At 45.9% G+C, this 26,738-nt stretch overlaps 1 protein-coding gene and 1 long non-coding RNA gene across 3 annotated transcripts in view; one reads left to right on the top strand and one right to left on the bottom strand.

Moving 5' to 3' along the window:
• Positions 1-11,407, bottom strand: part of LOC116976355 — a 25,653-nt gene extending 14,246 nt beyond the window's left edge. The window contains exon 1 of the long non-coding RNA XR_004412937.1: positions 11,354-11,407. This is a non-coding gene — a long non-coding RNA (uncharacterized LOC116976355). The remainder of the gene's footprint in view (positions 1-11,353) is intronic.
• dtd1 (D-aminoacyl-tRNA deacylase 1) overlaps positions 1-26,738 on the top strand; it is a 107,716-nt gene that overhangs the window by 75,891 nt on the left and 5,087 nt on the right. The window contains exon 5 of one of the 2 annotated variants that reach the window (XM_033026183.1): positions 15,822-16,003. In XM_033026183.1, the coding sequence (XP_032882074.1) occupies positions 15,822-15,977 (156 nt within the window). In that variant the 3' untranslated portion in view covers positions 15,978-16,003. The remainder of the gene's footprint in view (positions 1-15,821; positions 16,004-26,738) is intronic. The other variant, XM_033026182.1, reaches the window with a different exon arrangement.

The following is a 26,738-nucleotide window of genomic DNA, read 5'->3' on the forward strand; positions in this document are numbered from 1 at the left end:
AGGACATGATTTGAGAATTAAGGGACAAAAGTTTAGGGGTAACATGAAGGGGAACTTCTTTACTCAGAGAGTGGTAGCTGTGTGGAATGAACTTCCAGTGGAAGTGCAGGAGGCAGGTTTGATTTTATCATTTAAAAATAAATTGGATAGGTATATGGACAGGAAAGGAATGGAGGGTTATGGTCTGAGTGCAGGTAGATGGGACTAGGTGAGAGTAAGTGTTCGGCACGGACTAGAAGGGCCGAGATGGCCTGTTTCCGTGCTGAAATTGTTATATGGTTATATGGAAGTAGACTTGATGGGCCGAATGGTCTAATCTGCTCCCATTACTTGTGAACACTTCTTCAGACTTAAAAAAAATATATATCTTGATTTTATATATTAGTGAACTCCGGAATCCTTTGATAAAAGTACAAGCTAGAGAAAGGATACAATTTTTTCCAGGTATGTCTCCTGCCATGAATTCCCTTCAAATTGGATGTGCAGAATTATACAAATTCTGAAAAAGGGTCATAAAATTAGAACATAGAACAGTACAGCACAGGCACAGTTCTTTTGGCCCACAATGTCTGTGCTGAGCATGATGCCATGGTAAACTAGCAATGAGGTTGAAACTTGGCCGTATATAGTTACGTGTACACCATGTACACGTGTCTTATTGTTCTGAAAGTCGAGTGTATACTCCACCTATTTCTATACTTCAGCGTTGCTGCTGGTTTTCTAAAACCTTCATGGTTGTAAATTATTTTTTTCAAATGACCTCTTAACTTTCTGTGCTGTCTGTAGAATATTCTGTGGCCAGTTATTCTGACAAGCACATCATTTATTGGAATCCCGAAGATATCGCAGCCACCTCAGCACCATTCAAACTCAACGGCTTAATTGGTAAAAGCCTTGCCTTGCAAGCCCCACCTCACAGAGCCGAGAGCACAATTACCTCCGTTGCTGTACCATTGCAGCGCCAGAGATGCTTTTATTCTTGTTTGGGACAATAAACCATTTACCGGTATTTAAAAACACAATATGCTGGAGTAAATCAGCAGGACAGGCAGCATCTCAGGAGAGAAGGAAAAGGTGACATTTTGGGTCGCGACCCTTCTTCTCAACCCAAAACGTCACCCATCCCTTCTCTCCAGAGATGATGCCAGTCCTGCTGAGTTATTCCAACATTTTGTGTCTATCCTCAGTGTAAACCAACATCTGCAGTTCCTTCCTCCACATTTAATTCATTGACATTAAGTTCTCCAGTAGCGGAGTCTGGATTTGAACCTGTGCCTCCAGTTCAGGCCTCTGGGTTAGTAACTCGGCCACTGAGGTAGTGCACCCTTACTTTGTATTTGAATTGTAAATTGTCCCCAGTGAGGAATGTGGAGGAGTCACTGTGGTGGATGTTTATGTTAAAATGTATTTTGTGTGTTCTGTTGCTTTTTATTTGTATGACTGACTTGGCAAATGAAATTCCTCGTATGTTGCAAAATATACTTGGCTAATAAAGTATGACTGTATTACATTGCGTGTGTAGGATTGCATTAACGTATGGGGTGATCGGTAGACCAAAGCGCCTTTTTCCACGCTGTATCTCTAAAGCATAAAGCAAAGTATAAATTTGGAATCGTGCATTTCGAGAAAATGTTCGCCATTTAATAATTTGTACTTGCTTTACCAATAATAGTTTTGCCAGGTGATTGTCTGAGTTAAACTCCATTTGTCCATTATATACCATTCTGTGTCCAGTCTTCACTTTAAAGATTCCTCATATCTGAAGATGGATGTACTGGCATTGGGGAGGGTCCAGAGGAGGTTTACGAGAATGATCCCGGGGATGATTGGGTTAATGGATGATGAGCGTCTGAAAATTCTGGGCCTGCACTCGCTGGAGTTTCGAAGGAGGAGGGGAGACCTCATTGAAACTTAATGAAAGGTGCAGAGAGAGTGGATGTGGAGAGAATGTTTCCACCAGTGGGAGAATCTAGGAGCAGAGTGCACTGCAGAATAAAAGGACATACCTTTAGAAAGACAAAGTGGAATTTCTTTATCCAGAAGATGGTGAATTCGTTGCCACAGAATGCAGATGCCATCTTGACATTGTGGAGCCCAAGTCTTTGGGTATTTTTAAAGCAGAGATTGATAGGTTCTTGATTAGTAAGGGCGTCAATGGTTTTGTGGAGAAGGCAGGAGAATGTAGTTGAGAGGGAAAGATAGATTAGCCGTGATTGAATGGCGGAGTAGGCACAATGAGCCAAATGGCCTAATTCTGCTCAGTAGACAATAGACAATGGTTGCAGGAGTAGGCCATTCGGCCCTTCGAGCCAGCACTGCATTCAATGTGATCATGGCTGATCATCCACAATCAGTTTCTGCCTTCTCCCCATATCCCCTGACTCCTATAATGCTCCTATAATGTATGAACGTATGCCCTTCATTGTGTTACCTAACCTTACCATTGTAGACTCAACATGTCCATTAGTTCAAAAACTTGGCCTCTATGAGGTACAGTGGATCATCCACACCATTATCCATTGCACCATAGCATTGCATGTCACTCATGCCCATAGCTTATAGCTAGGCTTGGATGGCTTACTAATATGAAAGAAGCATATGTGTGCTGCACAAGGCGAAAGCTATCCCTTTAATCATCATCATTCATAATAATCAGTGACAGCTGTGGCTAATTTGTTAGCACACGTGCCTCTGGGCCAAGCAGCTATGGGCAGGATGGACACAAAATGGTGGAATAACTCAGTGGGACAGGCAGCATCTCTGGAGAGAAGGAATGGGTGACATTTCGGGTCGAGACCCTTCTTCAGACTTGACTGATCAATCTGAAGAAGGGTCTCGACCCGAAATGTCACCCATTCCTTCTCTCCAGAGATGCTGCCTGTCCCACTGAGTTAGTCCGAAGAACTAACTGATCAGTCTGAAGAAGGGTCTTTGATTTCAACCAGCAACTGCAGTTCTTTCCTACACAGCTTGATCAGTCTGAAGAAGGGTCTCGACCCAAAACGTCACCCATTCCTTCTCTCCAGCGATACTGCCTGTCCTGCTGAGCTATTCCACCATTTTGTGTCTATCTTCGATTTAAACCAGCAACTGCAGTTCTTTCCTACACAGCTATGGGCGGGGGTCCTATTCCAGGATCTAGAATCCCAAAATCCAGGCTGACGTTCTCACTGGAAGGACGGATTGTTGGGGGTGTCTTTTCCCAGTTGAAAGTTTAACCCGAATCCCAATCGAGGATGTAAAAGGTCCCATGTTTCCGCGCAAAGAAGGTTAAGCACAGCGTTCTGATCAATGTTTATCCCTCAGCCATATTATAAAAGGACATAAATGTTATCTGGATCTTTACCGCATTTCTGTCCATGGATGTTCGCAGTTTGCAAATCATGTTTGGCATGGACATTGTGAGCCGAAGGGCCTGTTCCTGTGCTGTACTGTTTTACATATAATGTAGGAACATTTGCCTTTATCTTTACGCACCTGTGCCTTCGATGTGCGTTTCTATAGATTTATTTGGCAGCACTGCATGTCTTTAGACTTTAGAGATACAGCGCGGCAACAGGCCCTTCGGCCTACCAAGTCCACACCGATCACACTGTACACTAGCAATATCCCACACACTAGGGATGATTTACAATTTTACCTAAGCCAATTAACCTACAAACCTATACGTCTTTGGAGTGTGGGAGGAAACCGAAGCACTCGGAGAAAATCCACGCGGTCACAGGGAGAATGCAATACAGACAGCAGCCGAGGTCAGCATTAAAACCGAGTCTCTGGCGCTGTAAGGCAGCAACTCTACCGCTGCACCTGTGCCGCCTACTCTTACCATTATCACTGCCACTCTGTGATTTGGAAGTAGTATTTGTGGTAATCCTGCCCCAGTCAAGATTAGGTGTGAATCACGCCACTAACGACTTGCAGGTTGTGACCAGTAGCTATATTACCAAATACTGCAATAAGAGCTTTTGTCATTAAATTTGTTCTTTGCATTTATACGTCCGGAGAGAAAAATGTTCTGCTTGAATTTTACCTAAGGTTTGTAATGTTAGCAACAGAGCAGCGCCGTTCTTCGCTTCTTCTTCCGTATGGCGTGCACAGCCTAAGGTTGTAGGACAACTTGTTCTGTTTGATTGTGCACGTCGGGTTGATTGCATTAGTCGAAACAGGGCGGACCACGTGAAGGTTGCAATCTCCCACCCCAAGCAGCACCATTGGGGAAGAAGAAAAGAATATGATTCATATGTGTCATAGGAGCAGAATTAGGCCATTCGGCCCATCGAGTGCTCTGCCATTCAATCATGACGGATCTATCTCTCCCTCTCATTCTCATTCCCCATTCTCCTGCCTTCTGCACGTAAACCTTGACACCCTTAATAATCATATGTCCATCTCCGCCTTAAAAATACCCAATGACTTGACCTCCACATCCATCTATGGCAATGAATTCCACAGATTCACCACTATTCATATCTGTAAATTTATCTATAAATTCATATCTATGAATCTAGAAATGTAACGTAAGTACCACAGGATGCCATCAAGTTTGACTTTAGATATCGATCGCGGCAAGTGAATGAAGGTGAGGAAGCAGAGGCAAGGAAGATGCCAGAGATGGGGCAGAAGCTGAACTGTTGGGTTAGGGGTGGGAAATAGGACGAGAAATGTCACGGTTGGAGTTAGGACAGGACGAAGGAGGTTGAGGAGGTTCCAGCTCCTCAAGGAGCTCCTGAGGAGGTTTTACAAAAAGCAAATTGTAATACAGGCAATCCCCGCCTTAAGTAATAGGTTACATGTGTTAACTCGCACTTACGCAAGTCCACATTCTTTAAGCCCACTTTCACCCACGTGGCCTCCACGTCGGAGCTCCCCCATGGTCTCCACGCCGGAGCTCCCCCATGGTCTCCACGATGGAACTCCTCCGTGGTCTCCACATCGAATTTACTTCTGTTTCTGACTTGCGTAACATGACTTACGTAGGGGTCCGTGGGGCGTAACCCTGGGTATGTCAGTGAGGGTCTGTGTTCTATTTTGATAATCTGAATTAAAAGCACCTTGGAAACAGAAAGTAGGTGCAGGAGTAGGCTATTTGACCCTTCGAGTCAGCACCGCATTCAATATGATCACGGCTGATCATCCTGAATCAGTCCCCTGTTCCTTCTTTTTCCCCCAGATCTCTTGATTCCGTTAGCCCTCAGAGCTGTATCTAACTCCCTCTTGAAAACATCCAGTGGATTGGCCTCCACTGCCTTCTGTGGCAGAGAATCCCACAGATTCACAACTCACTGGGTGAAAAAGCTTTTCCTCATCTCAGTCCTAAATGGCCGACCCCTTATTCCTCTCCACCTTCTCCAATGCGAGATTGTCCAGATGGAATGCCACGATATGTTGCAAGCTGTACCTTCACAGATGCTGCCTGACCCGCAGAGTTCCTCCAGCAGTTTGCCTTTTGCTCCAGATTCCAGTTTCTGCAGTCTCTTGTGCCTCCGTAGCGACTCTGACAATCGTAACTCATTCCTCCCGCAGTGAAGTTGTTGTGCCTTTGGTCATGAAGCAAATAATCGTCTATTAATTGCACTTTTTTTTTAAGCCATTAACCCAAAGATCTGTTGATGATTTCTGCCTCAAGTTGGCCGTCAGTGTTTCAGCTTCCTCCAGAATTAATTACTCGTTATATTCAATTCCTTCAGGTTTCCTGACTATCTCAAGTTCTTAGAAGAACTTGTCCCTTTGAGCTTTTTCGAATTAAATAATCTATTCCCTAATTAAGTTTTTGTAACGAAAGGGCTGCGGAACTGTTTAATTGTTCTCTGTATTCCGTGCTTGCTTTGTACAACATGTGTCGTGATACTGGCGTATTTTATCAAGGCAACCTAGATAAAATTTGTTTGAGGCGGCACGATGGCGCAGTGGTAGAGTTGCTGACTCACAGCGCCAGAGACCCGGGTTTGATCCTGACCACGGGTGCTGTGTGCACGGAGTTTGCACCTTCTCCCCGTGACTCGCCTGGGTTTTCTCCGGTTTCCTCCCACATTCCAAAGACGTACAGATTTGTAGGTTAATTGGCTTTGCTAAAAAAATTGTAAGTTGTCCCTATTGTGTAGGAAGGTGCTAGCATACGGGGTGATCGCAGGTCGGTGCGGACTCTGTGGGCCAAAAAAGCCTGTTTCCGCGCTGTATCTCTACACTAATCTAAACAAAACTTCCTAAAATGGCCGAGTGCACAGAACACAAAGTGCTGGAGTAACTTAGCGGGTCGGGCAGCATCTCTGGAGGAGATGGATAGGTGACGTTTTAGGTTGGGATCCTTCTTCAGGGTTTTACACTGTTTCTCCAAAGTCACTGGATCCTGCTTGCTTCTTTACAACGCTGAGGCACACGTCCACTTTGATATGGTTCTCAGGTGACCTCAGCTTCATCCTTAGTCGAATTCAGCCTTTTTCCTGAGAGGTGCATTATCTGGAGAAACCCTGGCTCACCCAACAACCTTAGAACCCCCCTCCCTTTTTATTTCCTCTCCCCCCTCCACCCCCTCTACCCCACCCCCTTCCCCATGGGAACTGCTGACCTTGCACCTATCTCTCCCCTCCACCTACATTCCTAAATTTTCCAGGTTTGCTGGTTAATTGGCTTCTGTAAATTGCCCCTAGTGTCTTGGAAGAGAAAGTGGGATAACATTGTCGATGGTCGGTGCGGACTTGGTGGGCCGAAGTGCCTGGTTCCACGCTGTATCTCTAAACTGAACTCTAAACTAAATAATCTGCTCATCTCCAGAGGGGAGACTGTTTTGGACCACATCTCTCCTGGTACCTGGAAAGTCACTACAGTACGTTGCAGCCGATGACACTCATACAGTTGAAGGTGAGGTGAAACTGCTCATCAGACATCGTTACCATCACCCTTGGGATAGTGTGACGGAGACCAAGTTACAATTGGACAATGCCGTGACCTTCTTCTCAAGTGTAAGACTAATCAGACCTCCTCGAGCAGGTGAATCACGGGGTTACCATGGAAACCTTTCAGGCCCCAGAAACACGTCCCGATATAAAACAAAATTACGGTGCTAGTGATCATTTTCATGCAATGCTGGCTGCCACCAGCTCTTATCTGGGAACTGGGGGGAGAGGAGAATGGTTTGGTTTAGTTTAGTTTAGCTCAGAGATACAGGGCGGAAGTAGGCCCTTTGCCCCACGATGGAGTAACCCAGCGGGTCAGGCAGCATCCCTGGAGAAAATGCATGAGTGACATTTTGGTTTGGGACCCTTCCTCAGATTGAAAATGGGGGTGGTGGGATTTGAAGAGCTGGAGGTGAGAAAAGACCAGGCACAATCAGGGGTAGCCACAAATGTCCTCAGGCACCGCCTTGCCTGGTCGGTCCAATGTTGGCCGGGGAGGGTGTGATCTCAAGAGAAACAATGTGGAGAACTGGGGATAGACACAAAATGCTGGAGTAACTCAGCGGGACAGGCAGCATCTCTGGAGAGAAGGAATGGGTGACGTTTCGGGTCGAGCCCCTTCTTCCGTGGTAAAATTACTATGGAGGAGGAAGGGGGTAAGGAGGGAGATGGGATGGGATTATGAGATGAACAAACTTAAAATTAGAGAATTGAATGTTCATAGATCTACCAAGTGGCCCAGACAGCATCTCTGGAGAAAACATTCTCCTACTTCCCCACCCCCTGCTTTGAGTCTGAAGAAGGGTCCCGACCCAAAATGTCACCTATCCTTTTTCTCCAGAGATGCTGCCTGACCTGCTGAGTTACTCCAACACTTTACATCTATCTTCGGTATATACCTGCATCTGCAGGTCCTTTCTACACAACGCCATGCCTCTCCACCCTCCCCCATCCCCTACTTTTAGTCTGAAGAAGGGTCTCGGCCCGAAACGTCTCCCATCCATGTTCTCCAGAGATGCTGCCTGACCCGCGGAGTTACTCCAGCACTTTGTGTCTATCTTTGGATTTGCCTTGTTCAGGTACTTGCTGCGTGTAACAAGCCCACATACTTGTAGAGCATCATTACACCAGTCACGTTGTGACTAGAGTACCAGTTAAATTCAGCAGGAGCTGTCTCTGTCCTCACTTCTGGCACCGGGGAATCCATGAAGTGTTTACCACAAGTCACATCAATACTGCACGCCATCTTGTACCTGGTATGTTCTGCTCATCATTGATTGTCAATTAAGGCTCAGTGTACAGTGCTCTCTCTCGGCCTTGGTTGCCAGTTCAAGTCCCACTCCAGAGGCTCGAGCAGAAAATTCATGCTGACTCTCCGGTTTTGGATTGGGGCTGTTGACCAAAATAACAAATAAAGGTATAATTCATGCAAATAAGATAAAAGGATCAAACCGGCTATGAGGATTTCAAGGGAAATAAATCCCCAGAGATAGGTGCCATTTGTATCAGTGCATTAAAAGGCACGAGCTAAATGGGAAGGCAGTGATAATTGTTAAGAGGGAGAGAATGGATACTGAGGGGGATATTAGTAGATTAGGTAGATGGCTAATTCATGGCCATATCTGAAATGGGCAACAAACATGTGGCAAGTAGGGACTGACCTTTTAAACTTGCCTTCGTCTCCTATAAAATCAATAAGCAGAAAATAGGTGAAGATTAACATCAGCAAGTTAATAGGTAACCACAGGTGCAGATGGGGAAGACCATACTTGAGCACCTCCTTAATTTTATTTTAGCGCTCCAGCAGCATGGAAACGGACCCTCCGCCCCACCAAGTTCCTGCTGACCATCGATCACCTGTTCACACCAGTTAAGTTTGGTTTATTATGGTCTCGTGTACCGAGGTACAGTGAAAAGCTATTTTGTTGCGTGCTATCCTGTCAGCGGAAAGATCATACACAATTGCAATCAAGCCGCCCACAGTGTACAGATACAGAATAAAGGGAATAACGTTTAGTGCAAGATAAAGTCCGATTAAATAGAATCTCCAATGAGACAGATTGTAGGTCAGGTCTGCTCTGTAGTTGGACATGGGATGGTTCAGTTGCCTGATAACAGTTGGGGAGAAACTGTCCCTGAATCTGGACGTGTGCGTTTTCACACTTCTGTATCTCTTGCCTGATGGGAGAGGGGAGAAGAGGGAGTGACCGGGGTGAGACTCAGCCTTGATTATGCTGCTGGCCTTGCCGAGGCAGCGTGATGGTAGTTGCAGTCAATGGAAGGGAGGTTTGTTTGTGAGTTAAAATGATCAGAGTTAAAAGATTGAATTCTGAGGGAGAATAAAATTCAAAGATTTAACTTATTTCCCTTGAAGTTAAAGGATTAAGAGGCAATCTAATTCAGATGGTGAAAGCATGGTGTTGGATCCCAGGACAAGGGGAGTAGGAAGTGCGGGATTTAATTGCACTGTCTCACAGCTCCAGTGACGCAGGTTCAATCCTGACCTCCGGTTCTGTCTATGTGGAGTTTGCACCTTCACCATGTAACTGCATGGGTTTCTGGCGGTGCTCTTTCTTTCTCCTCCCACATCCCAAAGACTTATTTGGCCACTTTTTGCAGATCTGCCTTTTCAGTTGACTTATTTAGGAAGAAAAGTAATTAACTTTATTAGAGTTGAGTTGCTGCCTCACAGCTCCAAAGACCCAAGTTTGATCCTGACTATGGGTGCTGTCTGTACGGAGTTTGTACGTTCTCCCTGTGACCGCGTGGGTTTTTGCCCGGGTGCTCCGATTTCCTCCCACACTCCAAAGATGTACAGGTTTGCAGGTTAATTGGTAATATTGTAAATTGTCCCTAGTGTGTATGATAGTGCCAGTGTACGGGTGATTGCTGGTCGGTGCGGATTTGATGGGCCATAGGACCTGTTTCCATGCCACACCAAAGATATGTTTGTTACCGTGGTGACTGATTTCAGCACTGGGTTTATTTTAGCAAAGGCAAGTCAAAATTCCACCAAAGGCGTTCTTTCATCTGTGCTGCTTGCAATATTCATCTATCAGAATAATAAAATGAGAACGCTTTGATTTTTATGCAGCGCAGGAGGAGAGCGTTTCCAACAAATGGGAGGATATTGAATAGTGTGGGGGAACAGAAGGACTTTGGGGCGTGTCCATAGATCTTTAAAGTCGACAGGTCAGGTCGACAAGGTGACCTTAACATATGTCAGGGCATTGAGTATGAGATTCAGGATGCAGTTTTATAGGACTTTGGTTAGGCCGCATTTGGAGTATTGTGTGCAGTTCAGATCGCCCCATCACAGGAAGGAAGTGGATGCTTTGGAGAGGGTGCAGAAGAGGTTTACCAGAATGATGTATGTAAGAAGGAACTGCAGATGCTGGTTATACACCAAAGATAGACACAAAATGCTGGAGTAACTCTGCGGGACAGGAAGCATCTCTGGAGAGAAGGAATGGGTGACGTTTCAGGTCGAGACCCTCCTTCAGAAGGTTCTCGACCAGAAACATCCCCATTCCTTCTGTCCAGAGATGCTGCCTGTTTCGCTGAGTTACTCCAGCATTTTGTGTTTACCAGAATGATGCCTGGATTAGGGGGTATTAGCTACAGGGACAGGTTGGAGAGATGTGGAATGTTTTCTCTGGAATGCCGGAGGTTACAGGTAGTTCTAATAGAAGTATATAAAATCATGAGAGGCATAGAACATGAGGGTATACCAAGATGGAGGGCATACATTTAAGGTAAGAAGGGCAAAGCTTACAGGAAATATGTAGGGGAAGTTGTTTTTTTTTACCCAGAAGGTGTTGAGTGTATGGAACCAGGGGTCGTGGTTGAGGTAGATCTAATAGTAGCATATAAGAAACTTTTAGAAAGGCATATGGATATGCAGGGAGTGGAGGGATATTGATTGTGTGGAGGCAGATAGGAGTTGGCCTTGGCAACATGTACGGCACAGACATTGTGGGCCGAAGGGCCTGTTGTTGGGCTGCACTGTTCTATGTTCTAAACCAGAATCCCAATCAGAAAGAGGACAACCCTCCACTATCCTGTTTCCTATCACCAAGCCAGTTGTGGATCCCATTATTCAGTTCATTTGGATCCCATTTGCCTTCCGGACTGGCACAGTAGTCAGGAGCAGCTGCCATACAGCGCCAGGGGCCCAGGTTCGGTCCTGACCTCGGGTGCTTTCTGTGTTGAGTTTGCACGTTCTCCCTATAACAAATTGCCTTCAGTGTGTCGGGAGTGGATGTGAAAGTGGGATAACTTGGAACTAGTGTGAGCGGGTGTTCGATGGTCAGTGTGGCTTGTTTAGTTTAGAGATACAGTGCAGAAACAGGCCATTCGGCCCACCAACTCCGTGCCGACCTGCGATCCCCGTACACTAACACTATCCTACACACTAGGGACAATTTACAATTTCTACCAAAGCCAATTAACCAATAAACCTGCACGTCTTTGGAGTGTGGGAGGAAACCGAAGCACCTGGAGAAAACCCACGCGGTCACGGGGAGAACGTGCAAACTCCAAACAGGCAGCACCAGTAGTCTGGATCGAACCATGGTCTCTGGCGCTGTAGGCGCTGTAAGGCAGCAACTCTACCGCCGTGCCACCGCATGCTCCCCTGGCTCTCTGTACGTGGAAGTGGCGGAGAACACAAAGAGTCAGAAAGCTGTGAAGCCCCATTGACCAAGTGAGAAAAGTGATGGTGTCTGTCAAAGCCGTCAGAAAACCACTCTGCATGTCGGCATGATATAAGCTGTGTGGATATTGCACCGTGACTCTGTAAATGAGTGATTCACAGTTGCATTGATTTTGCTAAATTTTGAGATCCATTTCTTGTGACACGAGAAATCAATTCCAATTGCCTGAAACCTCCTCAGCCGTTGTAGATTGATGACTTTATTAATTCCTAACAACGTTCCTTGTGATTTCCTCTGGTGCTTTCAGGGACAAGGCTGTGATGTATTTTTTTCCCGTAATTGCTGAACTGCGTGCATTAGACTCGCCTTTAGACTTTACTTTAGATTCTAGAGAGACAGCGCGGAAACAAGGTGTGGGAGCGCGCGGGCGGCCATGGTGTCACAGAGGAGCCGTCCTCCTCTTTGTCCCCCAAAGTGCAGACTCTGAAGTTTGACGAAGGTGCCCGACCCTGAGAGTTTGACCACACTGGGCCTGCACTCGCTGGAGGTTAGAAGGATGAGAGGACACCTCATTGAAACTTACCAAATAGTGAAAGCCCTGGATAGAGTGGATGTGGAGAGGATGTTTCCACTAGTGGGAGCATCTAGGACCAGAGGTCATAGGAAGTACCCCTAAAAAGAAGATGAGAAGGAACTTCTTAGGTCAGAGGCTGGTGAATGAGGATGACTGTGAAGGATGGATATCAGTGGATATTTTTAAGGCAGCGATCGACAGAACTTTGATTAGTACGTGTGTCAGGGGTTATGGGGAGAAGGCAGGAGAATGGGGTTGAGACAGAAAGATAGATCAGCCATGAGTGAATGGCAGAGTAGACTTGATGGGCCGAATGGCCTTATTCTGATTCAAGAACCTATGAACTTACGACCTGAAAGGTCACCCATCCTTTTTCTCCAGAGATGCTGCCTGACCTGCTGAGTTACTCCAGCACTTTATGTCTGCCTTTGGTATAAACCAGCATCTGCAGTTCTGTGTTTCTAATTTGTTATCAGGCCTCTGTCTCATCTTCATACAAAGTCAAGTCATTCTATGTAGTGTCTCTGTTCTCTTATATGCTGTGATTTCCATAGATCATCCAAAACATTGTCTCCATTTGAAGTTGCCAGTGATCTATTAATGACTGCACTGTTACTCAATGCTTATTGAAGTAGCTCGCTATTAAATCAGCAGCTATTGCAACATGGCTAGAAAATGGTGCTATCATTTTTTAATATAATACCACAGGAAGTGGTGGCGATCATCTCCTTCACTCTTAATTCAATGGGGTTGCTAAGGAAGAACTGCACTAATTGTATCCTTAAAAGCTTTGTGATGGAGTTATTTTTTTAATAGGTTCAGTTGAAAAAACAACCGAGTTGATCAGAGGCATTTTAGAGGCATACAGCACGAAACAGGCCCTTCGGCCCAACTTGCCCATGCTGACCAAGCTGCCCCATCTACACTCGTCCCACCAGTCCATGTACGGCACATTTCCCTCTCAACCTGACCTATTCATGTACCTGTCCAAATGTCTTTCCAATGTTGTTATAGTACCTGCCTCTGCTACTTCCTCTGCCAGCTCGATCCATATACCCACCACCTTTGTGTGAAAAATTGCCCCGTAGCAATTATTCCTCTTAAATCTTTCCCCTCTCAAGGGGTTTAAGGTGAGCGGGGAAAGATTTAATAGCAACCCAAAGGGTAACTTTTTCACACATAGGGTGATGGGCGTACGGAACGAGCTACCAGAGAAGGTAGTTGAGGCAGGTACTATCGCAATGTTTGATAAGCAATTAGACAGGTACATGGATAGGACAGGTTTAGAGGGATATGGGCCAAACACAGGGAAGTGGGACTAGTGTAGATGGAACATGCTGGATGGTGTGGGCATGTTGGGCCGAAGGGCCTGTTTTCACACTGTAAGACTATGACTCTAAAACATTACAGTTCTCAGCAAAAGTGTAAAATTACCCAGAGAGACAAAGGCAGATGCTTATTATTTGAAAGAGAAAAAATATTGATGGCCATTGATGATCCAATTTGAAAGAGTATTCTACCCAAAGCTAAATTTAGAATCACAAAAATGGATATAGATTAGATTTTGTCCAGTCAATAAATAATTAATTGGTTGGATCACTATAAAGGGAATTGTAATAATATCTGATGCAGGTATAATTGGAGGGATTTAGTCAGCTTGCACACGAGGCTCTCCATTAAGTTATCAAAACCAATAATAATTATGATATCACAGAGGTTTGATATCACAGCAGCTATTCTTGTGGGGTCATCCATCATTCCTACCAAGTTGCGTACAGTCTTTATTTATTATTAGTGCAACATGGAAACATACCCTCCAGCCCACTGAGTCAATGTTGAATATCAACCACTCATTTAGAGTCAGAGAGTGATACAGTGTGGAAACAGGCCCTTTGGCCCAACTTGCCCACACCGGCCAACATGTCCCAGCTACACTAGTCCCACCTGCCTATTTGGTCCATATCCCTCCAAACCTGTCCCATTCATGTACCTGTCTAACTGTTTCTTAAACGTTAGGATAGTCCCTGCCTCAATACCTCCTATGGCAGCTTGTTCCATACACCCACCGCCTTTTGTGTGAAAAAGTTATCCCTTGGATTCCTGTTAAATTTTTTTTCCCTTCACCTTAAACCTGTGTCATCTGGTCCTCAATTCACCTACTCTGGGCAGGAGACTTTGTGCATCTACCCGATCTATTCCTCTCATGATTTTACACATCTCTATATGATCACCCCTCATCCTCCTGCACTCCAAGAAATAAAGTCTCAGCCTACTCAACCTCTCCCTATAGCTCACAACTCTAGTCCTGGCAATATCCTCGTAAATCCTCTCTGTACCCTTTCCAGTTTGACAACATCTTTCCTATAACATTGTGCCCAGAACTGAATGCAAGACTCTAAACGCGGCCTCACTAACATCACATACAACTACAATTAATTTACATTACATTGGCATTAATCCGACTCTAGGTCCTTTTGTTCTCCCTCATTTTGTACCAACTCACAACCTACAGCCGCAAATAAACCTACCAAGGAGCAAATCAGAACATCCATGCGGTTACTGGGAAAACGTGCAAACTCCACACAAAGAGGGCAGGATTGAAACTGGGTCACCGAAGCTGGGAGGCAGCGGCTCCTCGCAGAGTTTGCTGACCAGGAGTGGTGTTGAAAGAAGGGGAAAAATAATCCAGTCCAGGGCCAATAACAAGGGATGGATGGCGACACAAGGAACTACAGATGATGGAAACCTGAGGAAAACACAAAGTGCTAGAGTAACTCAGCGAGTCAGGCAGCATCTATGGAGGGAATGGACTGGCTATGTTTCAGGTCATGATCCTTCTTCAGAGATGGATGGCATTGCCTTCCCTTTGGCACCATCTTGTGGTCGAGCCACTTTGGTCTCAAACCTTCGTTCATCGAGCTTGAAATCTCACGTGAACTGGCGTAACCTGGGCCGGCCAATCGATGCCGATCTGGGTGGTCAGGTGATGGGGTGCTGCAGGCGACAGAGAGACTTCACTTGGCAGCCATTGCTTTTGTACTAATCTTAAACCGTGTGTTATTCGTGTTATTCCTTTTATCGTGTATCTGTACGCCGTAGATGGCTCGATTGTAGTCATGTTCAGTCTTTCCGCTGACTGGTTAGCGCGCAACAGAGGCCTTTCACTGTACCTGTTTCACGCGAATGCGTTTCACTCTACACGGGACAATAAACTAAACACAATCTCAACTTGGCTCATTAAACAGATGGGAGATGGACACAAAAAGCTGGGGTAACTCAGTGGGTCAGGCAGCATCCCTGGAGAAAAGGAACAGTTGCCGTTTCAGGCCATGACCCTTCTTCAGACTGAGAGTCAGGGGAAAGGGAAAAGAGAGATAATGTAGGTGATCTAGAGAGATATAGAACAAATGAATGAAAGTTACGATGATCAGGGAAATGGTCCATTGGTGGCTGTGGGCTAGGTTCCTCTGACTCTCAGCCTGAAAAAGGGTCCCGACCAGAAACGTCACCTATTGCTTCTCTCCAGAGATGCTGCCTGTCCCGCTGAGTTTGTCTTTGGTCAAACCAGCATCTGCAGTTCCGTCCTACACTCATTGAATAGATTGTTGCCCAAGGTTGCTGCTTATTCTGAAGAGACAGACAATCTGTTGTTGTACAGAAGGCCCGTATGTGTTCAACTTCTCTTTTATGTCCCTACAGTTAACAAAATTGGAAAAGCAGCAGCAGAGAAAGGAAAAGACAAGAACTAAAGCACCTTCGGAATACACCAAGGAGAAAAGTTCCTCTCGCAGCAAGGATGACCCCAGTGCCAGCAGTGGTGCGGACGGGGATGTGTCCTCCGAGAGAGAGCCCTAAAACTCTCCGCCGTACACACTGGTATGTATTCGTGCTCCGCGGCGTGCTGGCGAGGTCAGAGAGTCGTACAGCAGGGAAAAGGGCCCTTCGGCCCAACATGCCCACTCACACCAAGATGTCCCATCTACACAAGTCCCGCCTTTCCACATTTGCCTCTTATCTTCCAAAATTCCCTATCATTGAGGAACAACGAAAGTTTAATGGAGATGTGCGGGGCAAGTTTTCCCCATGGTGGAAATGTCCAACACTGGAGGACAACAGCTATGAAGTGTGAGGGGGAAGGTTTAATGGAGATGTGCGGGCCAATTGTAGTCATGTTCAGTCTTTCCGCTGACTGGTTACAAAATTCTTAAGGGGTTGGATAGGCTAGATGCAGGAAGATTGTTCCCGATGTTGGGGAAGTCCAGGACAAGGGGTCTCAGTTTAAGGATAAGGGGGAAATCTTTTAGGACCGAGATGAGAAAAACATTTTTCACACAGAGAGTGATGAATCTCTGGAACTCTCTGCCACAGAAGGTAGTTGAGGCCAGTTCATTGGCTATATTTAAGAGGGAGTTAGATGTGGCCCTAGTGGCTAAAGGGAATCAGGGGGTATGGAGAGAAGGCAGGTATGGGATACTGAGTTGGATGATCAGCCATGATCATATTGAATGGCGGTGCAGGCTCGAAAGGCCAAAATGGCCTACTCCTGCACCTATTTTCTATGTTTCTAATTGGTTTCACACAGAGAGTGGTGGGGGGCCTGGAATGAATTGCCATTGGTGCTGTTGGAGACAGATACAATAGTGGCGTATAAGAGTCTTTTAAATAAGCACATGGAAGTGAAGGAAATTATGAACTTATGAAATAGAGGGATATGTAGCATGTATAGACAAACGAGGTAACTTGCCATCATGTTTGGCACAAACATTGTGGGCCGAAGGGGGCGTTCCTGTTCTGTACTGTTCTACTGTATGTTCTACAGCCAAACTAAAGTGCAGACTAAGAAACATTGCAATCTTCCATCGTGGTGACCTGAATATATTCAGTCAAACCACCTCTCAACTTTCCAAATCCCTGGCCACACAACTCCAGTGCGTGTGCAATTTGCATTGGTGTACAATCATGGCCACTAATAGAGGCCATTCAGTCCCTCAAGGCCGTTCTAGATCAGAGCGGATAGCATCTCAATTCTACTTTAGGCTTTAGAGATCCAGGGCGGAAACAGGCCCTTCGGCCCACCGAGTCCGCGCCGGCCAGCGATCACACCGTGCACTAACCTACACACACCAGGAACAATTTTACAACTTGCCGAAGCCAATTAACCTACAAACCAGCGCGTCTTTGGAGCGTGGGAGGAAACCGGAGCACCGGAGAAAACCCGCGCGGTCACAGGGAGAACGTGCAAACTCCGTATAGGCAGCACTGTAGTCAGGATCGGGCCCAGGTCTCTGGCAGTGGATGGCTGCAACTCTACCGCTGCGCCACTGCTTGCCACGTCTCCATAACCCTCAATGGTCTCGAATTAACAACAAAAAAAATACAGCATGCCAAAATAAAATTGTGTTGTCGATGAAGCACTTCTGCTTATTTAACAGAAAGTTGACAATGTTAATATGCAGGAAATTGACTGAAAGCAAAGACCTCTTGTGAAAGATGATGTAGTTGTTGTTGCTGCAGGTCGTTGCCTGGAGCTGATGAAACAACGATTAAAGCTTTGGGAAGTGAAAGCAAAGATCTGTCATTTCAGCAGACTCCAACAGCTTACTGATCTGCCTAGGCAATCCCTGCAGGTTGTTTAGTTTAGCGAAGAGATTCAGTGCGGAAACAGGCCCTTCGTACCAACGGATCCGCACCGACCAGTGATCCAGGGGAGAATGAGGCGACCGTGGCTGACAAGGGAAGTCAAGGACAGTTTACAACTGAAAGAGAAGGCGTATAACATTGCAAAAAGTTAAGTGGGAAGTCAGAGGATTGGGAAGCTTTTAAAGAACAAGAGAAGATAACTAATGCCCCTGTCCCACTTAGGAAACCTGAACGGAAACCTCTGGAGACTTTGCGCCCCACCCAAGGTTTCTGTGCGGTTCCCGGAGGCTTTTGTCAGTCTCCCTACCTGCAACCACCTGCAACCGCCGGGAACGGCACGGAAACCTTGGGTGGGGCGCAAAGTCTCCAGAGGTTTCCGTTCAAGTTTCCTAAGTGGGACAGGGCCATTAAAAGGCAATACAGGAAGAAAAGATGCAATACGAAAGGAAGCTAGCCAATGATATAAAAGAGGATAGCAAGAGTTTCTTCCAGTTATATAAAGATTAATAAAGAGGCAAGAGTGGACGTTGGACTGCTGGAAAATGATGCAGGAGATGTGATAATGGGGAATAAAGAAATGGCAGAGGAATTGAATAACTTTTTTGCATCAGTCTTCACAGTGGAAGACACCAGCAATGTGCCTGAAATCCAAGTGTGTCAGGGGTTGGAAGTTAGTGGAGTGACTTACAAGGGCGAAAGTGCTTGGGAAGCTGAAAGGGCTAAAGGTGGATTCGTCCCCAGAACTGGGAAGGTCTGCACCCCAGCGTTCTGAAAGAGGTGGCTTCAGAGATTGTGGAGGCATTAATAGTGATATATCAAGAATCACTAGAGTCAGGAGTGGTACCAGACGATTGGAGAATTGCCAATATTACCCTGCTGTAGAAGAAAGGAGCAAAGCAGAGAGTAGAATCTATAGGCCGATTATTTTGACTTCACTGGTTGGTAAAATTTTAGAGTCCATTATAAAGGACGAGGTTACGGAATACCAAGAAGTTCATAAGAAAATGGGCCAAAGTCAGCGTGGTTTTGCCTGATAAATTTTCTGGAAATCTTTGACGAAGTACATAACATGACAGACAAAGGAGAGTCAGTGGATATACTTTACCTAGATTTTCAAAAAGCCTTTGATAAAGTGCCACATGTAAGGCTGCTAAGGAAGATGGCGACAGAAGCCAACAGCGAGCCACATCGTCTGACACACTAGCGAACGAAGGAAGGCGAGAGCCTATGGTATCAAAAAACAGTTACGAGCATGGATAGCAGGTTGGCTGGATGGCAGAAGGCAAGGATGGCAATAAAGGGGGCTTTTTCTATTTGGCTGCCGATGATCAGCGGAGTTCCGCAGGGGTGGATGCTGGGGCCACTCCACTTTGTATTGTATTGTATTGTATTCAAATTTATTGTCATTGTCTCAGTTAGAGACAACGATATGAATTTCCCTTACAGGCAGTATCATAAAAATAAATAAATAATAATAAATAATAAAACATATTAAAAATAAAATAGAATTTAAAAAAAAGCACAAACACTCAAAGTCCACGACACAACATAACACAGTGACACCAAGGTGAGGAAGGCACCATTAGTCCAGCCAGCCTCCCCTCCGTTCTTCCCAGTTGTTCACTCGTGGTCGGGGCCTTCCTAGCACCCGCAGTCGCCGCCCCGGGTGGCCCGATGTTCAGGCCCTCACGCCGGGCTGGTGGAATGCCGACGCCGATCCCCGACGGTGAACATCCTCCTCAGCGGCCCGGACCTCCAGATCAACCGCCTCCCGCAGCCGGAGTCCGCAGCTCCCGAGTCCGCAGGCCGAGCCGGGCGGAGTCGCAGGACCCCGCATTGTTGATCAGCGCCGCCCGCGTTGGGAGCTCCGCAATCCGCAGCTCCATGATGTCGGTGCAGCAGGTCCAGCACTCCGGGCTCCAGACGGCGACCCCCGGTAAGGCATCGCCAGCCCCGCGATGTTTCAGCGCTGTCCCGCCGCTGCTGGAGCTCTGGTCGATCCCGGCAGGAAAGTCCACGCCAATCCAGGTAGGCCGCTGGGGGGGGGGGTGGGCGAGGACGTGACTCGAATAATAGTCGCGTCCTCTCCAGGAAGCGACTGAAGGACGGCATCCCCCTTACCATGCCCGCTTCCCCCACATAAGACATTAAAAAAAACATCAAAAACACACTTTAACAAAAACAAAAAAACAAAAAGATACCGGGCTGCAGGTGAAGGCTGCTGGCACCATCTGCCACTTCATGTTGTATGTTGATGATTTGGATGAGGCATTTTGAAATGAAGGCTTTGTGGCCAAGTTTGCGGATGATACGAATATAAGTTGAGGGGCAGGTAGTGTAGAGAAAGCAGGGACTCTGCAGAAGGACTTGGACAGGTTGGGAGAGTGGGCTGAGAAGTGGCAGATGGAATATAGTGTAGCAAAGTGTGGAGTCATGCATTTTGGTAGTCGGAATAAAGACGTAGACTATATTTTCTAAATGGGGGGAGAATCCAGAAATCGGAGGTGCAAAGGGAATTATGAGTGCCGGTACAGGGTTCCCAAATAGTTAACTTGCACCCGCTGAGTTCCTCCAGCAATTTTGTGTACCTTAGTTAACTTGCAAGTTGAATTGGTACTAAGGAAGGCAAATGCAAGCTAGTATTTATTTCAAGAGGACTAGAAAACAAGGCAGGTCCGGTCGCATTTGGAATATTGTGAGCAATTTTGGGCACCACATCTGAGGAAGGATGTGGTGCCGCTGGAGAGGGTTCGGAGGAGGTTTACAAGAATGATTCCAGGAATTAGTTGGTTAACATATGATGAGCGTTTGACAGCGCTGGGCATGTATTCGCTGGAGTTTAGAAGGATGAGGGGGCACCTCATTGTAACTTACCAAATGGTGACAGGCCTGGATAGCGTGGATGTGGAGAGGATGTTTCCACTTGTGGGAGAGTCTAGGACTAGTGGTCATAGCCTCAGAATTAGAGGACGTTCCTTTAGGAAGGAGATGCGGAGGAATTTCTTTAATCAGAGGGTGGTGATTCTGTGGAATTATTTGCCACAGAAGGCTGTGGAGGCCAAGTCAATGGATATTTTTAAAGTAGAGATGGATAGATTCTTAGGTACACAAAAATGCTGGAGAAACTCAGCGGGTGCCGCAGCATCTATGGAGCAAAGGAAATAGGTAACGTTTCGGGCCAAAACCCTTCTTCAGACTGGTACGGTGTCAGGGGTTATGAGGAGAAGGCAGGAGAATGGGGTTAGGAGGGAGAGATAGATCAGCCATGATTGAATGGCGGAGTAAACTAGATGGGCCGAATGGCCCAATTCTGCTCCTATCCCTTATGACCTTATGATCCCCGTACACTTGCACTGTCCTGCACACAAGGGACTAATTACAATTTTACCAAAGCCAATTAGTTTACAAACCTGTACGTGTTTGGAGTGTGGCTGGAAACCGGAGGTCCCGGAGAAAACTTCTGCAGGTCATGGGGAGAACGTACAAACTCCGTACAGACAGCACCCGTAAGCGGGATCGAACCCCGGTCTCTTTATTTGGTATTATAGCCATACCATTCTTCTCTAGTCCAATAGTTTAAAAAAAATAACAAGCATTATTTCTTCATAGCACCCACCATTATTTTGCCTTGGAATTTCCTGCCTTGGTGGATTGCTTCAGGCTTAATGCAAAGTTATTTGCTGGAGGTGGAAGTTTTAATTCATTGGGAAAACAAGCTTGCCGAGGGTATGAGAACTAAAACAAGTCCATGGAGACCTGGTTTTGAACGTGTGCCCGTGTGTGAAATATCTGTCAGGCTTATCGTGCAAGTTCATTTAGTGTCGGGTACGAGCTCTTGTGCTTGGGTAATTGTTTTGAGGTGTTCACGTTATGTCGTTTAAAATTATTATTTAATAAAGTGATTCCATATTAAAGTAAGGAGGTATTGTTGCTTTTAGTTTAGTTTAGAGACACAGTGCGGAAACAGGCCCTTCGGCCCACCGAGTCCACGCTGACCAGCGATCCCCGCACACTAGCCCCTCCTACACACTAGGGACTGTTTACAATTTTGACCAAAGCCAATTAACCTACAAACCTGTACGTCTTTGGAGTGTGGGAGGAAACCGGAGCACCCGGGGAAAATCTGACTGTGTGCCTCGCTGCCACCGTCCCCTCGGGTCACAGTGAACCATTCTACATGACCTTATCATCATCTGCTTTGATCTGTCGTTTTCACACCTTACCCTTCCATTTCTCTAGACTCCCTCTCCCCTGATTCAGTCTGAAGAAGGGTCTCGACCCAAAACGTCACCCATTCTTTCTCTCCAGAGATTGTGCCTGTCCCGCTGAGTTACACCAGCTTTTTGTGTATATCCACAGGAATACTAGGACTGTATAAGTGACTCCATTCGCCATTCTTAGCAAGTCGCTACGGACAATCTGCTCGATGTAGGAGCTGGTGGAAGGCAATGGGTCAAATATCCTTTGGCTCGGAATAAATGAGTTAATTTATAGACAATAAACAATAGGTGCAGGAGTAGGCCATTCGGCCCTTCGAGCCAGCACCGCCATTTAATGTGATCATGTCTGATCATCCCCAATCAGTACCCCGTTCCTGCCTTCTCCCCATATCCCCTGCCCTATCTAGCTCTCTCTTGAAACCATCCAGAGAACTGGCCTCCACCGCCCTCTGAGGCAGAGAATTCCACAGACTCGCCACTCTCTGTGAGAAAAAGTGTTTCCTCGTCTCCGTTCTAAATGGCTTACTCCTTATTCTTAAACTGTGGCCCCTGGTTCTGGACTCCCCCAAAATCGGGAACATGCTTCCTGCCTCTAGCGTGTCCAAACCCTTAACAATCTTATATGTTTCAATGAGATATCCTCTCATCCTTCTAAACTCCAGCGTGTACAAGCCCAGCCGCTCCATTCTCTCAGCATATGACAGTCCGGCCATCCCGGGAATTAACCTTGTAAACCTACGCTGCACTCCCTCAATAGCAAGAATGTCCTTCCTCAAATTAGGGGACCAAAACTGAACACAATACTCCTGGTGTGGTCTCACTAGGGCTCTGTACAACTGCAGAAGGACCTCTTTGCTCCTATATTCGACTCCTCTTGTTATAAAGGCCAACATGCCATTCGCTTTCTTCACTGCCTGCTGTACCTGCATGCTTTCTGGAATTTGGAATCTAAATCCATCAGGGAAGAGGGAACGTGAGCTTAGCATTGATATGACAGAGCAGTCAGGAGGCTGTGGCAACACTTGACAGGTATGGGGATCCAGAACATCAGTCTGGAAGCATCTCGGCTCTTAAACTGCAGGTATGACCTTCTTGTAGCCTGTGTGTGGACAGGAGAATGGGAGGAGAATATTGGAGGACCACATCACCATGTTACAAGGAATGTAGGAGTGATGGGGGAAGGTATATATGGGAGATAGATACAGCCAGGAGCACTAGTCACAACAACAGGGGAAAGACCCAGTTGCCAAGCTGGAAAGGGTACAGAGAATATTTACGAGGATGTTGCCAGGACTAGAGGGTCTGAGCTTTAGGGAGAGGTTGAGTCGGCTGGGACTCTATTCCTTGGAGCACAGGAGGATGAGGAGTGATCTTATAGAGGTGTATAAAATCATGAGAGGAATAGATTGGGTAGAAGCACATAGTCTCTTGCCCAGAGTAGGGGAATTGAAGACCAGAGGACATAGGTTTAAGGTGAAGCAGAAAAGATTTAATAGGAATCTGAGGAGCAACATTTTCACACAAAGAGTGGTGGGTGTAAGGAACAAGCTGCCAGAGGAGGTAGTTGAAGCAGGGACTATCCATCGATTTCTTTTACACAAAGGGTATTTGGTGTCTGGAACGCAATGTCAGGGATGGTGGTGGAGGCAGACACGATAGCGGTGTTTAAGAGGTTTTTAAATAGGCATGTGGATATGCAGGCAATGGAGGGATATGGAGTGTATACAGGCAGATGAGATTTGTTTATCTAGGCCTCATGCACGGCACAGACATTGCGGGCCGAAGGGCCTGTTCCTGTGCTGTACTTTTCAATGTCCTAGCATGACAAAGCTAAAGGTTTTCAATATATCTCGGTACAAGTGGCAATAATTAAACACAAAACTAACCATCGTACAGTTATGGGGCATGAGGGATAAGCGATTATAGGATGATTGGATTTTATGAAAAGCTTGAAAATGATTTAGTTCAACCTGAAACGAGGGTCTTAGATTTAAACAAAGCAAGCTGTGGAGATACGAGGAATGAGTTGGAAATGGTTGACACAATAATAAAATGTTTGCTAGTAAATAATAGTAAGCAGCTAACATCTAAAGAATTAACACATAGTTTACAGTAAATAACTGCCCCTTCAAGGCATAAAAATCCAACAGGAAAAATAGTTCAACCGCGACAAATGAGACGTTTAGTAAACCGGCAAATTAAATATTTTTATGATGTCAAAAAAGCATTAAACCTAAGTTGTAGATTTTCACTGAGCAAAGAGAAAAAATAATAAGAAACATTTGGACTGGTTACTGGTAGGTACAGGATTAGCACAGGTTTGGAGGGATATGGTCCAAGTGCAGGCAGCTGGGACTAGTGTAGCTGGGACGTTGGTCGGCATGGGCAAGTTTAGTTTATTGTCACGTGTACCGAGGTACAGTGAAAAGCTTTTGTTGCGTGCAAACCAGTCAGCAGAAAGACAATACATGATTACAATCGAGCCATTTACATTGCATTGATAATTGATAAGGGAATAACGTTTAGTGCAAGGTAAAGCCAGCAAAGTCCGATCAAGGATAGTCCGAGGGGCATCAAAGAGGTAGCTAGTAGTTCAGCACTGCTCTCTAGTTGTGGTGGGATGATTCAGTTGCCTGATAACAGCTGGGAAGAAACTGTTCCTGAATCTAGTTGTGTGGTTTTCACACTTCTAGACATAGAAACATAGAAAATAGGTGCAGGAGGAGGCCATTCAGCCCTTCGAGCCAGCACCACCATTCATTGTGATCATGGCTGATCGTCCCCTATCAATAACCCGTGCCTGCCTTCTCCCCCATATCCCTTGACTCCACTAGCCCCTAGAGCTCTATCTAACTCTCTCTTAAATCCATCCAGTGACTTGGCCTCCACTGCCCTCTGTGGCAGGGAATTCCATACATTCACAACTCTCTGGGTGAAAAAGTTTTTTCTCACCTCAGTCTTAAATGACCTCCCCTTTATTCTAAGACTGTGGACCCTGGTTCTGGACTCGCCCAACATTGGGAACATTTTTCCTGCATCTAGCTTGTCCAGTCCTTTTATAATTTTATATGTTTCTATAAGAAAGCCCTTCATCCTTCTAAACGCCAGTGAATACAAGCCAAGTCTTTTCAATCTTTCCTCATATGACAGTCCCGCCATCCCAGGGATCCCGGAGCTGATGGGAGAGGGGAGAAAAGGGAGTGGCCAGGGTGCAGCTCATCCATGATTATACTGCTTGCCTTGCCGAGGCAGCGTGAGGTATGAGGGCCTGTTTCCACACTGTATGCCTAATATGAGAGAATTCTGGTAAGAAAGGTAAATATAGGCTGTGCAAGTCTCTGTAGATATAAAAAATTGGGAACGGTCAGCATAAATCACTCACAGATTGGGACAGGAGAAGTTATATTGAGCAATGAAATGGCAGAGGAATGAAATAAATATTCTGTGTCTGTTTTCATGGAAGGCAACATGCAAGTCCTCAGAAAACGTTGACGTCAATATCTAGAGTGAATGGGGAGCTGTAAAAATATTATCAATCGTTTAAAAATAACTACTAGAATTAATGGGACTGGAAGGCAATGAATCGCCAAGAGCTGATGGCATTCATGCCAATGTTTTTCAAGGGGTGATAGCGGAGATAGTGGATGCACTGGTTATCATCTTCTAAAATTCCATAGATTTGGAAGGCGGCTGTGAAACCCAACTATTTAAGAGATTAGGGAGTCAGAAAACAGGGAGTTATAGTCCATTTGGCTTGCCATTAGATGCTGCCTGTCCCGCTGAGCTACTCCAGCATTTTGTGTCCATCTTCAGTGCAAACCAGCATATGCAGTTCCTTCCGACATGTTAGAAAAAATGTTTGAATTTATTATCACGGAAACATTGAAACATAGAAAATGGGTGCAGGAGTAGGCCATTCAGCTCTTCAAGCCAGCACGCTCAATCCTTCAAAATTGCAGTGTATACAAGCCCAGCCGCTCCATTCTATCAACAGTTGACAGTCCCGCCATCCCGGGAATTAACCTCGTGAACCTATGCTGCACTCCCTCAACAGCAAGAATGTCCTTCCTCAAATTTGGAGACCAAAACTGCACACAATACTCCAGGTGTGGGCTCACTAGGGCCCGGTACAACTGCAGAAGGACCTCTTTGCTCCTGTACTCAACTCCTTTTGTAATGAAGGCCAACATGCCATTCGCTTTCTTCACTGCCTGCTGTACCTGCATGCTTACTTTCAGTGACTGATGAACAAGGACCCCAGATCTAGTTGTATTTCCCCTTTTCCCAACTTGACACCATTCAGATAATAATCTGCCTTCCTGTTTTTGCCACCAAAGTGTATAAACTCACATTTACCCACATTAAACTGCATCTGCCATGCACCTACCCACACACCAACCTGTCCGTCACCCTGCATCCTCATAGTCACCCAGCTTTGTGTCATCTGCAAATTTGCTAATGTTACTTTTAATCCCTTCATCTAAATCATTAATGTATATTATAAATAGCTGCGGTCCCAGCACCGAGCCCTGCGGTACCCCACAATGATGGGCCAAATGCCTAATTCTGCTCCTCTTATGAGGCCGGTTATGAAAAGGCAAAAGATGTGAGATAACGGTAGAAGAGTTGTTGATTGTGAAGCCAGAGGAAGAAGGGTTTCTACCCGAAATGTCACCTATTTCTTTTCTTCAAGAATGGCTGCCTGACTCGCTGAGTTTTTTGTGTCCATCTTCGGAAGCTTGAGGGAGTGAACATA

This window comes from Amblyraja radiata, chromosome 8 (assembly GCF_010909765.2).
Source record: "Amblyraja radiata isolate CabotCenter1 chromosome 8, sAmbRad1.1.pri, whole genome shotgun sequence".
NCBI lineage: Eukaryota > Metazoa > Chordata > Chondrichthyes > Rajiformes > Rajidae > Amblyraja > Amblyraja radiata.